The 18,213-nt window shown below is 32.4% G+C and overlaps 1 protein-coding gene across 1 annotated transcript in view; it reads right to left on the reverse strand.

Annotated features, from left to right (window-relative positions):
• ASCC3 (activating signal cointegrator 1 complex subunit 3) overlaps positions 1 to 18,213 on the reverse strand; it is a 219,554-nt gene that overhangs the window by 95,888 nt on the left and 105,453 nt on the right. Inside the window, exons 15-20 of the mRNA XM_016220202.2 lie at positions 14,983 to 15,174; positions 14,447 to 14,671; positions 8,289 to 8,408; positions 5,623 to 5,787; positions 3,856 to 3,942; positions 2,808 to 2,984 (exon numbers count right to left, since the gene is read on the reverse strand). Of these exons, the coding sequence (XP_016075688.2) occupies positions 2,808 to 2,984; positions 3,856 to 3,942; positions 5,623 to 5,787; positions 8,289 to 8,408; positions 14,447 to 14,671; positions 14,983 to 15,174 (966 nt within the window). The remainder of the gene's footprint in view (positions 1 to 2,807; positions 2,985 to 3,855; positions 3,943 to 5,622; positions 5,788 to 8,288; positions 8,409 to 14,446; positions 14,672 to 14,982; positions 15,175 to 18,213) is intronic.

An 18,213-nucleotide genomic window follows, 5' to 3' on the forward strand; every position in this document is an offset into this window, starting at 1 on the left:
AGAACCGCCTCCTTTGTATGCATGTGGACGTTACCCGTTTAACATTCAGAGGGTAGCCTTACTTCCAGTTCTTAGGAAGCTCCAGCCCACCCTCCAAACAGGAATGAAAGGGGGGGAAGGCGAGTACAGCACAGCGAGGAGACTCCTGAGAACACCAGAGCCTCGCATAGTGAGGTGATTAAATCTACCAGGCCATTCAGAGACAGGGGAAGACGCAGGCACAGATGGAGGAAAATCAGTGCGAGGGGGCAACAGAGGAAATGCTGATGAGTGCAGATACCCAGATTGATGACTCCCTATAAGCTAAGCAATATGTTAACAGCTTTACATATATTATCTCCTTTGCTCTTTATAACATCTGCATGGGACCGGTCCTGATATTGATTTTATAGATAAAGATGCTAAGGGCTTGGTGAGGTTAATAATTTGGCCAAGGTCACACAAATAGTAGGCTTCAGAGTATCTGTTCAAAGCCAGGTCTAAACAATTCCAAACTTAGCTCCAAGATTCTGAATTCAGTGGTCTGAGAAGAACTTCATTAATGGACATATGAAAGTTACAGTGACTGAAGACTTTTTGTCCCATTTGTACAGTTGGTTTCCATTTGTTTCACTTCCTTCCCTCTATCATTAACTTTGCAGATTTTTTATTGATGACTGTTTTTAAAATCATGAACTTGGAGACACCTTACAAAATCTAATGATATCTGTATTTGAAAATGAAGAATGTTAAATCTAGTCAAAATCAGAAAAAAAGATTAAAAAGTAAAGACTTTAAATAGCAAGCAGATGATATGGCTTTAAATTATGATCTTAAGAGTTATGGACTTTAGTTTTTCATATTATATGAAATGTGTATTTATCTTTTGACAAATCAACTATTTTGTTTCAGTATTAGAGACTTAAGAACAGAAATGGTATTTAGAACTGTGAGGACAGTTCTGATGTCCATTAATAATGAGAGGATAGCTCTTACTATGCCTAGAGAAAGATAAATAAAATGAACACTTTGATTACTGTGCCTATCAAATAGGTCTTTTATCATTATTTCCAGTTACTCTTATAAAAAACTGCCAGGCTAATTTTCCACTGTGTTTGGAAATATATAATTAAAAAAAAATTTTTCAGAACCCACAGTTGTTTCCTCAAAGCTAAAAGAAAACAGGGAATCTGTAATAGTTTCAACAATAAAAAGAAATATATAAAAAAAGAAAGAAATGGAAGAAGAAATCCCACGTACAAGATACAAACGACATTTTATCTGAAATGATATAAATTGCGTGGGAATAATGACCAAAGTCTTTGACACATACAGCTTAGAAAAGCTGAATCTAGGCTTCTTTATAAAATCACAGGATAGCTGAGCCAAGGATTTAGCATAGGGGCTGACAGAATAAAGTTTCAGAAATAGAGAAGGAAACATCATTTGACAGAGCTGAGAGGGTGCTTGTGGAACTATTGATGGCCTAAACTTAACTATAATAAACTCAACAGTAATTTACCTAATGCATTCAAGGATGATAAACCCATAATAGCTATTTAAGAAAAATAGGGATGCTTTAGATATATTCTTAATGTTCTGATATTGACTTTCTGGGCACCAATCATGAAAAAACAGTAAACATTATATTGTAAAGCAATTTGTTTACCAGTCTCTGATAATATCTTTGTAATCTTCAATCAAGCAAAAATGTGGCCAGATTATTCACCTAGAACCTAGTAAAGCTTTACATTTTAGTTAAATCATTAACTATTTCAATATAAAATCATTAAGAAATACAAAATAAAAATACATTTTTCAGAAAAACAGATAAACAAAAGAAGTTAGAAACAATGGAGCTTATAGAATCTATAGGGTTTAGAAAACATACATAATTTTTCTACGGCAGAAACATCTTATCCAAGATGCAAATAAATAAATAAATAAAGCTTCTGTAACATTCACATTTACTTTATGCAGTACGAAATCATCACCTGATGTCTTAGTTACACTGATTAAGTTACTGAATTCATTCAAATTGTTTGCCAATATATCTGGGTTCATGCTTGTAAATATTTCATGTTTACAGTTATATCAATAAAAAAATAATAAAATGGTAAAATGATATTCTTTTAAAGTAGAGAATATATATAGGTGCGAGGGCGGACACTCTAACCACAAGGTGACACAGGCCAAGGCCGAAAGAATGTTTTTTTAAACAACTTATGTCTGTAAAGAAAACCTCTCATTTGAATGGTAAATAATTCATAAAATAACCTACTTTACTTCACATGGGGCTTGAATATAAAAATATAAATATTACAACATTTTATACTACGGTATTTTTTAAAATATCAACAGCAGGGAAGGAAAGTTTTTTTTTAATCAGAGACTTATCATACTAAATATATGGTGTGAGGTATACATATAAAGCCTTATTTAATGGTAAAAAATTTGTTTATATTTCTAACATTTGGGGAAAGCTGCAATGGTTCCACAATCTTTTCTTTATGATGGAAATATTCTGTATTCCTGCCCTTTGTAAGTAAAAGAAATGAACTTTATCATTTATAGCAAAATAAATGAAATCTTGATATTTTTAGACTCTAAAATAAAAAGCCAAACTCACCATCAAATTCCACCCCCATTCCTGATCTAATGCATGGATGGCATAAAATATGAACAAATTAAACAGAACCAGTTCTAAGATAAAATAGTAATGTGGAATTATGTCACAAAGCAATATATTCACAGTATAGTATGAATTAATTCCTTGAATCTCTGAAAGTAAACGAGGGAGGAAAAAGGGAAGATAGTAATCTTCTTACCTGTGCAACATACGCAGAATCTGATATAAGGGAGAAACTGTCCATTTCACCTCGGCTGATGTAAGTTTGAAGTAGGATATTTATTTTCCCGTAACTATTCTCTACACCTCCAGGGGCTGAGAGTTCACAAAAATTGTTTAATAAGGCATCTAACTCCTCTATTTCCTCTTCTCTGACCTGGAAGAATCAATGTTTTCACAGAATTATTTGGGCTGGTTTACTGAAATTATTCATATTGAAATTAAACCACCTTGCGGGTTTTCAAAAGGTTTCCATTTGCTATAATTCAACATTTTCCTTTGTCTGCTAAAGTAACAGTAATTTTTTCCCACAAGTAGCTAATAACATACAATAAGAAATTATCTTGAGGCTGATACAGTTACATTTTATTATTCATCACCAATATTAAAATTGCCATTGACATATAAAAATTTGATATGCCACAAAAATTAGATCTCCTGACCTCACCATCCTTCAAATGATGAGATTTCATTTTTTATTTGACCAGAGTAAAACCTTTGCCCAAATGGATTAGGGCAAACTTGAATTATCTTTGAATGCATTCATTACAGTCATATAATTTTATATGGTGTAACACATTCATAGCTTAAAGCTGTGAAGTACTATGATTCAAAGTATTAAAGTTTTCACTGTTAATAAGATTAAATTATAATGCAGGCACAGAAATATTTGTATTTAAGTCTCGATCATGCATGTCCTTCCTATTTTCTTTTGTGAATTTTATATTGCAAACAAACCAAAAAGCTACATACTATATTCTCTGCCTATTTCATTATTGCAAAACCCACTTAAATTATATTTGATTTGCAGGAGAGAGCAAAGAATGATGATGTCAGGTATGACATAATATCATAATCTAGGATAGGAACTGGCCATTGTTGATACATGGAAAAAATTGTTGGTACTCCAAATGAGAAGTGCCATACAGCTTGTAGTTTATCCGGAATAACAATTACTTATAAGTTTTTATAAATGAATGAATACATATATGTTACATGCATTTGATTCAAGCTTCAAGTAATCTTACCTTGATTTGATCAAATTCTTCAGCTTTGGAGACTATAGCAAGGATATCACTTTCTGTTTTGTGAGCATCAAACAGTTCATTGAAGGTCTACCAAAGTAAGTGTTATATTTGATTAATATAGAAGATCCAGTAAAATATTTTAAATTAAAAACGTGACTATAAATCACAGATTCTTAAAGAACATTGAGCCCTAGACAATGCAGAGTTATGATGTCTGTGGCATGCTATTCCAAATCACTGCTTATCTACCAGAGATTAAAAAATATTCCTGAAATATAATTTGCTAGAGAAGACCCTTCCTTAGAAGCAAAAAGAGCAATAAAATCAGTTAATGAAACCTACATTAGATATCTAAAATATGTTCAGCATAACATTATGGTCTTGGCTTATTTTCAGCATGGGCACATGGGAATCTACCATTCTCCAAATTTAAGCTGACCATAGAGCATACAAAATTCAGAGAGGAGTAACTAAAAGTATGTAACCTGAAGATTATGGTGAAAATACCACAATATTATTAGTGAAGGCATACAGAAATTCAGGACTGGGAAGAAAAAGATCAGTAAAAGGCCACATAGAATTAAAAACAAAGCTGAAGAAAGGCTACTGTTCCTGAAAGAGAGCTGCAAACAGGCTGCAGATGTAGTTTGGCACCCACACACTACCAGGTAGACTAATGAGAAAGGTTACGTAGGGGACAGATGGGTGGACGTGCGTAGGTGGTGAACGCAGCAGAGGGCAGGGAAATGTTTTGGGTTGAGGAACCACTGTATCAGAGCTGTGAGGGAATGTATGTTAGAAGACTGAAGAAACTTAAGGTGCTAGACAAATAGTTTATCTGGAGAAAGGCAAGGAAAAGCTAGTAAGCACATGAAAGTGCTTCTAAAACCTGCCATATGCACAAGCACATGTTAAAGAAGTACAAAGCTTAGATTTCATATAGGCCTAGGTTTTCATATTTCTGAAGAAATTTCACTCTATTGATTTCTATGAACACTGTGATTTAAAAACAGACTTAAATACAAAAATAAAAATGAATATAAGAAAAAAATCTAAACTTTCTCTCTGTAAGAATAAAAAAAAGTAAAAATTCATCTTAACCCATCCCCTTCTCTTCAAACTTAAGTCCTTTCCTCATAGGTAATCACTGTTAAGTTTTCCCATGCATTAACATACGTATATACATACATATGCATATAAGCACACATAAAGACATGCATGTGCTCTTTAAAGTATAAATATTATAGTGGCATCTGGTCTTACATAACACTGTTAAAAGCCAACAAGCAAGGCTAAAATTATGTAGCAAAATTAACTTTAAAAATCTCTTAAACTGTCCAAATGGTATAGCTAGGTAGACTAATAATTTTATTAGTTTTTCTAACTCTTCTTTAGTCAGTGTTCATTAATAACCTTTAAATGTTTTTTCAACTTCTTATTCAAGGATATCGTTAAGCCATCACTTTCCACCTAAAAATCACTCAGGCATTCATTCCACAGGTCTTACCAACATGCTCCACTGTTTAGGCTTGGGTGTCTAATGCTTGGGATATACTCACTGAACAGGATGGCAAGGGGACTCTTACTATTTAAAGTCTTATTTTTTCTTGTCTTTATTGATTGTATATTATTGAATTCATATGTTAAAAGCATTTTGTTCTATTAACAGCCTTTGTTACTTTGCATTAACCCTATATTTTGACATCTAGAAAGTATCTGCATCTAATAGCAAACATATTATTGTATTTGTTCCACTCAATTTAATACCTCAATGGTGTTGTATTTAATATAGTAGTGGCTGGCAGTTCTACCCAAATCGGTTGAGGAAAAGTATCCAGTTCGCTCCTCGAAACGAATCATTCTAGCTTTGTCTAGTTTTCGTCCAACTTCAATGACCAGCTGTTCTCGATGCTTTGCTAATGACGGGTCCATCTATAGAGACAAAAATATATAAACACTTTAATATTTCTTTAGATATTATTTTTCTTTAGAGAGTTACATATATGTATTTAAGAAAATTAAAAATTTTGTTTTAGTTAGAATAAACTTTTTTATTACAATTTTCAGAGAAGTACATGCTTATAAATTTAGGACATAACTAGAAAATATTTTATTACATTAAATAACCACAAATTTATTTGGTTTCAATGGAATAAAGTTATAAAATTCACTAAAATTACCAATCTGCATATTATCTTCAGACAGTAGTATTATGGAATCTAAAATTCTTAATTGATGTCATACTCTCTAAGATTTGAAAGATGAGAAATCAGCTATAAGAAAAATATCATTGTCTTCTCCCTCCCACACTTAAATAAACAAGGATTTTAAAATATCAAACCATGTTCTTACTTTATCAATATTTGGAGAAATGATAGTGAGAATGCTTTCCTCTGTCAAAGTAAAACTATACAAAAATAAATGCAAAGTTATCCTTTCAAAGTATGGTTTTAGAGTTCTGGTAGCTTTCATAACTGCTGATAGGAAAAGCCATTTTTCCCCTATAATAATACTAATAGATGCAAAGAGTAAAATAAAGTAATAATAAATTCTGAATAGTTTTCAAACTATTATAGACTTTTTCTAAGCAGAAAGAACATTTATTAACAAATATTCTTGTTAGAATATGATGCGTGTGTGAGTATATGTATGTACACACACGCACGCACGCAAGCCAGGTCCTAAAGATCACTCACTGGTCATGAGCAATGAAGTGGAATATGGCCTTTAAAGAGACGAGGGGAGAGTATACAGCTAAAATAAATTTAAAAATCAGAAAAATGAGGCAAAGAAAATGAACTGTAGGGAAGTAAGATAAAGCCAAGAATCATATTAGCAAATATAAAGTCTTAAATATTTGCTACAAGTGATGCACTGCATGTGTCAGGTTCATCTTATGAAAACATTTATTAATCACAAAGTACTAAACCATGAAAAATATGTTAAACTGCATGATCTGTGTTAGTTCACATGGGTATTGTGGTTACAAATTCATATTAAGTAATAAAATGAAAACATATAAGTTAAAAAAAGAAAGAAAGGGGAGATTCTCTGAACTGTGAAGGTAGTAAAACCATGCACTTGAGAAGGAAAAAAAAAATTGCTTTCATTATACTGGAAAATTATACAAAAATTACTTCTGATATTAACCTAGTACTTAAAAATAAATTGATGTGCTTGTCTTGTGTCAAGAACTGAGATGGCTTAGCCCATGAAAATACATGTTGTGTTTTGTTTTCTTTTACCTCTTCAGTATATTTTCATAGTGTCACTCACTATTTTCACAAAGACCATTTCGTAATGAGAATAGCTAGAGTCATATTCTTTAAAATTTTTAAGGTTTACAGGCTACAATGCACCTACATTTTATAACTGAGAACAATTTGGCTGTAAAGGAAGATATCCAATTGAAGAATAGTGTGTATTTTAACTGAGAGGAATGGTAGTTGAATCCCAATTACAGTCAACCTAAGTATAAAAACTTAATGATTTCAGATTAGCAGCTTCAGAACTAGTTGTTGCTGCTATTTTTCTTATATTTTTCCTTCTAAGTCTTAAGTTTCAATTTTCCCATGGTCAAATGTACTGTACAGGAAAAGAAAAATTAAAATTAAAAAAAAAAGATTGGCAACTGCTTTGATAACAACAGAATATAGATAAAAAGCAAGTTATTAGTTAATGCAGTAAAACTGTAATTCTAAGTTAAATTCAGTTTCTTCGCTAATTTTGACTTAACACTAGTGAATAACCCATATGATGATGGTGAAATAATGTTTTCATTAGAGAACAACTGGATTCTATCTGTAATTAGGAAGCATTTACAGTGTATAAAGCAGAGTTCTAAAGAAAAGACAAGCTCTCACAAAATCTGCAAGCCATGTGGACCACACAACTGCAGAGCTCATAGGAATAGCTGCTACCACATGCATCTCACTCTCAGTCTATGTGTACAGAACTGATCACAGCCTCCAAACTATTAAGATAATAACTCATCAATGCCATCTTTTAATTTAGGAATACGGGCTTAGAGGAACTGGATAAGAAAAGAGATTGCCTATTATTAAGAGTGGTCTATAAGTTCCCTCATGTCTGGAGTATTCAAAAAACTAAATATATCTTAGCTTAAAAAAAAAATGACAGCAAAATATTAGTATCAAATGGAAATATATCTGAATAATAAATTGATAATAATATAAAGATTAACTTATTAGTGTCAGTGTGAAAAGAGATACTATAAATGAAGTGAAATAATTGCAGGGGCCAAATTTAATTTTCCTTAGTATTTTCTAAAAACAATTACAGCTCTTTGTTTTTCTTCCAGCTACCTCTTTTCAGATGAGGCAGAAATAGCAAATATTTATCCTCATACCATGTAAAGATTACAAAACTAAAAAGAAGGTTTGATTTCTTTTTTTTACAAATGAGTTTCCTACCTGATAAGCCTTGTGACTGATGCCATATACTAATGGATTTGCTCTCATCCGTACATAAAGATAAGTGTAACTTATCCACTTCACTGCTTCTTCCACATTAGTAACTGTTCCCAGAGCAATCTGCAAGTCAAAAATATAACAAAACTTAAACTAATCCATTAAAGTCAAATATAAATGTTACATCAAAGACCATTTTGTCAAAAGTTAAGTTTTAACTTCACTTTATCATTATCCTGTAATTAAGAGGAATAGCACAGTTACTGGACATGACACTTCTCCAATTAATTAAAAATCATCCCTGCCCCATTTAATTGGGAACAGTACCTTAGAAATGTTATTTTTCAAAACTGAACGTACTCGACATTATGGCATTTGATTATTTTTCCATAAGCGAAGCTTAATTCTGTAGAGCATTAAAAACATTCTGCTATTCAGTTTTCTTCTGGCTTCCTTTTTCTTTTGTCTTCATTTTCCGTGATCACACTACTGAAATTTTAAATCTAGGTGCACCACAATGAAAACACATAATTGCTAAAATATCCCTCTGTATTGTGATTTTTGTGTACTGTCCTTACCCAAACAACAGAGAGCTTGACAGTAGCTTTTACATCTAAAGAGACCCATTTGCAGGATGGCTAGCAGAAATACACAATATAAATGCAAGAGAAAATGCAATCATTTCTACAATAACAAAGCAGATTGTTTGGGGATTTATACATATGATAATACATACACTTAAAAAAAATTCATACAAGAATGGGGAATGGTTTTCATTTTTTATTGGTAAACTTAAAACAACCTATAAAAAAAGTAGATATTTATACATTTGAATTATAATGACCACTGGATAATTCTTTAGATTATACTGTGAAAGGGAATACAATTTTAATATAGCATTTTAATGTAGCTGTACTAATTTAATAAAAACAAAAGTTAAATTAAAAACACAACAACAACACATAAGTCCTACATAATATAGAGAATGGAACTGTTAGAAAATGCTCTTAACACAGAATGACAATGAAATTTCCTTAAAAATACATTTCCTTAGCCCATAGGTAGTCATTTTGCTGTTACTTATATTTTTAATATAAAAATTCATCCAAGTTGTAAAACTTCATAGTTGTATAGGTTTTCCTGAGTATGTAGTTGAAAAAAAAATTTTAACCTCTTAATACTTTAACCAAAGGAGTAGAGATGCTCCCTACCTAAATTATTAAATTTTAGAAGGAAAAAAACCCTCTCATTTTAGTACTGAACATTAAAGAAAATAAAAACCTTTGTTTCATTCCCATATTATAATTTTAAATTCTTTGTAACTAATTTTGTGAAATAAATATGTACATGCTTAGCTATCTTTTATTAGTTGAAGAGGAGCTATAGCAATATACAAATATCATTATAATGTAAATCATACTACACCATTAAATAGATAAGTGACCAAAAATAAAAAATAAAACTCGATAAGGCAGACTCTGATTATTGGCTTTTAAATGTACACTAACTTAAAATAAGTCAGACAAAGAAAGATAAATATTGTATGATCTCACTTATATGTAGAATCTAAAAACATAAAACTCATAGAAACGGAGAGTAGAATGACGGTTGCCAGGGGCTGGGGGAAGCAGGAGATGAGAAGATGGTCAAAGTGTAGAAACTTTCAGGGATAACATGAATAAGTTCTGGGGATCTAATGTACAGCAGGATGCCTATGGTTAATACTGCATCGTGTACTTGAAAGTTGTTATGAAAGCTGAGCTTTAATGTTCTCACCAAACAACAAAATGGTCATTATGTGAGGTAAAGAACGTGTTTACTAACTATTGTGGTAAAATTTCAAAATATATACATGTATCAATTTATCACACTGAACACCTTAAACTTACACAATGTCATACGTCAATTGTCCATAAAACTGGAAAAAATAAATTATCACTAACGTATTTACAAATGACTAAAATAGAGGTAAATACATAAATTTCCTAAAGTGTAAACTGTAAGGTTTTCCACAAAATAAAGAGAAAAAAACCCCCTACAATTTAGCCAATAAGTAAGCTGTACAACACTTCCCAAATACAGTTAAACATTTTCTACTCTGCTTAGGTAAAGAACACTAGTTTAATAGTGTCACTCATTTGTGATTCTATTATTTGACAGCTAAAATTGTGTTAATTCCCTTATGACATAGACGTATTTTAAAATAATATCATGCAACTATTAAGAGTAAAAAATTTTACTCTTATAAAATTTTACAAAAAATTTTATAATAAATCTTGCTATTATTTTCAAAATCAGACTCAATAAATTAACATTAATAATTATCTATTGCCACTAATGATAAGAAAAAAAAGGAGGAGGTAGGTATCAAAGATTGGTTCAAGTAGTGCAAGTCTTCTAAATGTTCACCAAAACCCAAAAAGACTACCTAGGAAATTGAATAGAAATTTATGATGGTTCATCATATTTTGAGATTAATCCTAGAATGCCACCTAGTGACAAAAATTAAAATTTACCTGTAAATATTTGCTGTCACCTAGTGGCTACTTAGTATAGGAGTCTTTTATAAAATAAGCATTTTTTACAGTTTTCCTTTGAAATGTATCCATTCATGTCAATAATCATATAGTAAGTCAGTACAAGGCTGCAGACTGCACTACATAAAGCACAACGGACACTGCAACAAATAGAGCATGGTTCATGCTCTCAAAAAGTTCTCTAATCTTGTTGATGAGGGACATGTAAGTAACTGAGATGACATGCGAAACCACACTATAGTGTCTAGCACATTCAAAAATTCTTTTAAAGAAAAACACCTAACATGTGAAATGCATAAAAGAGCTATTAGCATATAGTGTAATAGAGCTTTAAACTCTGTCACATAAAAGTGGAAAAAAAATCCACTCCAAATTTGGTAATTTAGAAGTAAGACTTAAGGTATTACTTTATATCTAATTTACCTATTTAAACTTTAGTCGCTAAAGTTATCTTAACTGCTTATTTGTATATTTTTATTAATTGGTTGAAATCATATAAAAACTAAGGAAATATAATCATCATAAGCATATGTATATATGGACACTCCTACTAAAGGAGTTTTGATACATACATATATATGAAAAAAACATTTATGCTACCATTCATTCATTTATTTATTCAACTAAAATGTGAGTGCTGGCAGTAAGTATAAATGGGGCTGAGTATGAAGCGATTATCAGCTAATGGTGACACAATCTTTTACCGAGTACCAACCTGGCACAGGCATTTGCTAAATTTTCACAACAATCTATTATCCTTATTTTATAAACAGCAAAATTAGGATTTATAGGTGAAGTGAGTAGAGCAGGAGCCTGTTTAGGGCAGAAATCTGTGTTGGAGAGTAACTGGAGCCAGAACTGGGATGGTTCGTCAGACTGCGGAGGCCTTAATTCAAGGACAAGGTGTTCCTACTAGGCCCTGTAGAGATGGAAGGGGCTCTGTATAAAGAGTGTATGTATGGTTATATAGAAAGATTAAACACATTTTAAAGTATGGACTACAGAGGACTGGCACAGAGCAGGTACCCAGTAATGTCTGCTGAATAAATTTTAATAAGCCTCAAACTTGCTTCAGGTTTTCTCTCAGTGCAAAATTAAGCAGCTTTGTACGGGTCTGGGATTAGTGACCTTTGGGCATTAGCATTAGAGAGTCAGCCCCATTAGGCATCAATCGGCAAAGAGGCCTCATAAATGTTTGCGTTAAAATTAATATAATACTTTCTCCAGTTCTTCTAAACTAATGGTTAGAATTGATATTCATGTTATCAAAGATATTAGGAGAAGCAACATTCCTGATCTAACATGACCTTTATGTTGATCACCGCCACTGTATAGTCCTGCAAAGATTTCAGGACTCTAAAGACTTAAAAATCCATTACCCCAAGGACACAGCACACATTCCTTTTATAAACTAATTTCGCACTTGATTTCCACAGATTACCAAATTTAATTTCACACTCAAATACAATTTAAGGGAGTTTGTTTCCTTAAGGAGAAATTTTACTTTAATTTGGAGCCATTTCAGTAGACCAAAATATGAGAAAGAAATTTTGTACATAGAAAGGAATGGTTATACTTCACTGTATTAGCTAAAACTTTCAAGGTATATGTTTCATTATCTGAGTGCCATTTATGGAATTAAAATGAACTAATGGTTAGAGTTGACATTTCTGAAAATGAAATACCTAACAAATACTCTGTGAATATAAGGTGAATCTATGGAATACAACTGATTTTAATTTTTGACCAAATAGTTCCTGAGAAAAAGAGTTCCTTGAGGACAGGAGCAGTATTTTACTCCTTTTGCATCTTCTGCATAATAACATCACCACATTGTGTTTACTTTACCACTTACAAAAAGCTATCAAAGATAGTAATTTTAAGTTTATGAAGATATTGTTTTCCTTGATATGCTTTTCTAGAAAAATTCCATAAAAGAGCCTTCATTTTTATGGTAAGTCAGAGAAATTATGACTACCAATTTAGAAAATGTTTATTCCTGGTCTTAGAAGAAGGCAAATGGTCAGTACTAATATAATATATTCACCTTTAACTTACTACATTTAATACAACAGACATCTAGGCTATAATGAAGAGACTAGGTTTGAAGTTACATAGACCTGAGTTTGAATACTAGTTCCAAAAATTAGTAGCTTAATGATCTTTGGGTCAGTTGCATATTTCTCTGAGGACAATCCTACCTACTTAGTAAGAACATTGAGAAAGTGATAGAATATACAAAAAGCACTCAACAGAGTCTCTAGCAGTTAGCACGCCATCAATTGACTGCTACTATTACTGTCTGTGTACAATCAACTATTCCATCATAGATACTGTTTACCTAAGACCAAAGACCTAATTATTTAAACCATGCAATCATAGTGGGTAATGAAGATTGAAATTGAGCTATATTACTTTCTTTGATGGCAAAATTTATTTCTGAGTCTTCTCTATTTTCTTCTAATTATGCTATTAGAAACCAGCATCTTTCAAGACTTTTTGTAACTTCCAATCAGATCTTCCAAACCTTATTTTTCCTTCTGAACCCAGATCGAGTATTACCGTCTTAATGAGCAAAGCCTTTCCTGATAGGCTGGGGCCAAAAGTACTTTTGCCTTCTACTGAATCCTTCCAGAGAATTTATCACTTCCCAACATTGCACTGTGGGTTTTGGGGGTTTTCTTTTTGTATCCCTTTCTCCCCTTTGGACTCTATGCTCCTTAACAGAGGGGACTGCAGAGTGATCATGGTTTTCAACCTCTAATAAGACTTGTAAATAACATCAATAGAACGTTAGTGAAATTTCTATAATGTGTTTAAGAAGTACCTGGGATAGGACTTGTACCCAAGTAATATTTGATAGTAAATATTTCATTTATTCATCTCTTTAATATTTATATCCCTCTTACTTTCAAAAATAATTTGAGTTAACTTTAAAAGTAAAAAAGGACAGTGAAGTAGGAAGTGCTGAATGCTAGAGCAGTAATTAAAAATGTCATGAAAACCGTTAAACCTCATTTGAATGTCTGACACATAGACTCTTAAGAATGTTTATCCATTTTACCAGTAAGATGTTTACCAGTTAACTAGGTGTCCAGAGCCTGCTATTTAAATCTTAACACAAAACACACATACACACATGGAACATTATAATAGTAGAGCAATCATATTTTGTGTAACAAAGTTAATCAAATGATCTAAGATAAAGCTTTATAAACCTTGTAAAAACTTAAACAATGCTTCGTAAAACAACTTGTAAAAGTATAACACAAATATAGTAGTTGTAATTGCTATTTGTTTCCTTAGTTTGTATAGCTTTGGTTAGATTTCTGCCCTATAGCAAAATTTACAAGTATACAAGTAATTTACAAGTATACAAAATTTACAAGTAATTTACAAGTATATAGTCTTTTAGCAATGAGTCCCTACCAGTTATCATTTGCATTCTGTACTGCCCTGAACTAATCAACAATATTGCCATTCAGTTTGCTGTGTTTTACGACTGTGTAATGGCATAAGCTATCGCCCTAAGTATTTCAAAGCAGCAACCAACTCAACCTTTATTTTACTTAGTCATTCTTGCAGCTAATAATCCTTTGCCAACCTTTTACTCATTAATCTTACCTCTGCATTTAGGTTATCTGCAAGGCTTTCCAAAAACTGACTCTCAATTGGGTTTTGTTGAGTGAGCAAAGTGAGGTAATGGCTGAGTTTATCATGTGTTGTTATGATGATTCCTTCCCCAAATTTGTCAAATTGTGGTCTTCCAGCTCGACCAAATATCTGCATGACATCTAATATTCCAAGGTCAACAAAGGAGCCTCTTTTTGCAGCATATATTTGTGTTCCCTAGGTGAGGAAAAGTTAATAAAAATTTACATAACCACACACAAATATAATCCTGATGAGCTCAATACTGAAATTAGGCAAATATGGCAAGATCTCAAAAGTGTACTTTAACTAATCCTTTCATCATCTGTGACAGAGTTAAATTTTCACAATATAAACTAGATTCTTTTGGAGAAAATAATTCTGACCTTATATAAATAACATTCAAAGTCAGTGAAGCAGCCAAATCACAATAGTTTTCTAAATAAATTAATCCATAGGTTTGTTTTAAGACACCACAAATCCATGTGTAAAGGAAAGTAAGCTCTTACCTTAATAATAACAGCATGGGCAGGAAGATTGACACCCCAGGCTAACGTGGCCGTACAGACTAGGACTTTGATATGCCCATTAGAAAATAAGTTTTCAACCAAATTTCTGTCCTGCCGAAGCATTCCTGCATGATGAATACTAAAACCATCTGGGAATAATTCTCGCACTTGCCTATTTCTTGACTTTTGCACCTAGAGTAGATGTAAACAAAATATAAAAGTTTTTAGCATTTAAAAGGGATTGCTATTTAGCTTTTCTGTTGAATGAGTTTATCAAAGAGCATAAAATTATTTTTAAGCATCTTAAGGTCTTACTAAGTATTAGTATGTAATGCTTTTTAGACAAAATTATCAAAAATTATATTTCATCTACTTTTAAAAACAGGTAATTCCGAACATGACACAAAATCCAAAAGAAAGAAGTTAAAAGCAAGTGTCTTTTTTATGCAGGTATCCTGTTCTTGGAATCAATCAGTATTACCTATTTCCTATCCTTCCAAACACACTCTATTAAAATAAGCATAAATCTCAGTGGCTTCCACCTAATTTAGAGTAAAGACCAGAGTCCTTACAATGTAAGGCCTACAGAAATCACTCCCATCCACTAATCTTATACTTAATCAGCCAGCCACAAGGGCCAACTTCTCTCTGTCCCCTTTCTAACAAATCCACACTCAGCTCAGGCTAACACTCTCCATTCCAGACCCAATGCCGTGGAAGCCTTGTTGTTGAGACACCACATGGTTCCGCTTGGCATGAACTCTTCACAGCAATGAACTAACAGACTTACTGTGCTCACCTACAGTTGTGTTCCTGGTGCTCTTTGATGGGAAGGCACTGACACCTGTCTTAGCTCAACTTTATATCTGCCCTGAATATACTAACTTCTCTTCTGATGTCTGTTCTTTGACCTGCTCTGAGCTCATATGTGGGATTTGGTCCACTTATCCTCAGTCTGTATAAGTGCTAAAGTAGATTTTACAAAACCCACTGAAGACTCATTACACAATGGGAGGAAATTTACAAAACTAAAGACTTTAGATTAACACAAGTGTTTATATAGTCAACGCTTTTGTCTGGGCATCACATCCTGGGTGTATTTGCTATTACTCTGAATTTTTTATTACAAACATTTCAATAGCTTCTTTTGAAACAGTTTTCCATAGTTTTTATGTAAGGGACACTACATGGGCAGGGAATGGGATTTCAGGGGTCTAGGGTTCTAATGCAGGCTTTGTCACATTGATTATCTCTAAGGTCACTTAAAATTTTAACTTTCTACGTTAATAACAATGAACTGAGAATATAATCTAAGAAAATAGCACTCCATGAAATCTGCTTCAAGTATAAAATGGATGGTAATACATTAACAAATCCCACCATCTAGTGGCCAGCCAAGTAAATAACAACTTATACATTTTGAGATAGACAACTAACAAACAAAATACACATATACACAAAAGACTATCTTCTTCAAGTTTCAAGAGTATATTCTTATTTCAGTTTTGTGCATAGTGGTCAGCCTCTTAGAAATCAAATTATACATACACTTTATGATGAACTACATTTGTATCATATTGCTACAACCTTCATCTTTTCAGACATGAGTTAGTGTCATTGTCAAGCTCATGAACATGGAAGACTTGGGACAAAGTCTGTTGTGGAGTATTTGCTAGAATATAACAGAGGTCCTTCCTGGTCAAGGGTAGGGGGAGAATTAGTAAAGGTGGTAGTCTTGAAAAATCAATATTTTAAAGTCTTCTTAAATATAAATAATAACTTGTTAGATAGCAAAAGTGACAAAAATATAACATTGGTAACAACCACCAAAAACAGAAAGAAGAACTAGGTAGCACCTACGTGAAAAAAGCATTAAAATACTGCTAAAGAACACTCAAAAAATGAAATTATATACTTTGCTTTTAAGATGGAAAAACTTGATTTGGTAAACATACCAGTTCTCACTAACTTAATCTGTAAAATCAGTGCACCTAACTTAACCAAAAATGAACATAATTTCTCGGAGGTGAGACTAAAGTTGATCTTGAAAAGTAAATCTGTATATTCATCTAGCAAAAATTCAAAATTGAAAAATAATCAGGATGATTATCTGAACCACATATTAAAAATACTATAAAAAAGAGAATAAGTAAAACAGTTTGATACCAGAGGAGAAACACTAGGACCCATGAACTACAAGATAAAGCCCAGAAATTGACTCAGGCAAATAAAAATATGTGTATGCTATATTAAACTTTAAAATCAATAAAATACAGGGAATATTCAGAAAAAGATGATGGGTCCATTATTATATGGAACACGTTTTGGACAGATTAAAGATTTAATAATAAAAACTAAATTAAATTTTAAAAAAGTTGGAGGAAATCATGGATGAGGTAGGGTAGCCTTTATAAGCAAGACAAAGCCCAGAGGCTATAAATAAGTTGATAAAAACTTCAGCATGGTAAAAATATATATAAACAAATAAAAATCAAAACCAAAAGTTAACAGCCCAGTAGGTGTGGTTCAGTGGTTGAAAGTCGACCCAGGAATCAGGAGGTCATAGTTTAATTCCCAGTCAGGGCACATGCCCAGTTTCGGGCTCGATCCCCAGTGGAGGACGTGCAGGAAGCAGCCCATCGATGATTGTCTCATCATTGATGTTTCTCTCTCTCTCTCTCTCCCTTCCTCTCTCTGAAATCAATAAAAACATATTTAAAAACCAACAAAAACTCATAAATACACAAGAAAAACAAAAGTTAACAAGAAAAAATATCTGTAACACATATGACAGTGCATGCAATTTAATACACAATGGGCCAAGGATATGAATGTGCAATTTATAGGAAAAAAATTCAAATGGCCAGCCAATATGCAAAGTGTTCAGTTTCATTCATAAAGAAATGCCAGTTAAAAGAATAATGAAGTACCATTTTTTCTGCCTATTAATCAATGTGTCATAAACTTAAAAAGTCTGACACTGCCCAGTGCTGACAATTATGTAATTTCCTGTTATAGTTTGAGAAAGTGTAAATTGGAACCATCTCCCTAGTGGGCATCACCAAAATTTTATTTTTATTATTTTTTTAAATTGGATTTATTGGGGTAACACTGGTTCACAAAACCATACAGGTTTCAAGTGTACAACTCAACAAAACATCATCTGCACACTGCACTGTGCCTATCGCCCCAAGCGAAGTCTTTCTTCATCCCCATTTCATCCCCTTTGCC

The sequence above is a fragment of the Miniopterus natalensis genome, chromosome 5, assembly GCF_054644295.1.
Source record: "Miniopterus natalensis isolate mMinNat1 chromosome 5, mMinNat1.hap1, whole genome shotgun sequence".
NCBI lineage: Eukaryota > Metazoa > Chordata > Mammalia > Chiroptera > Miniopteridae > Miniopterus > Miniopterus natalensis.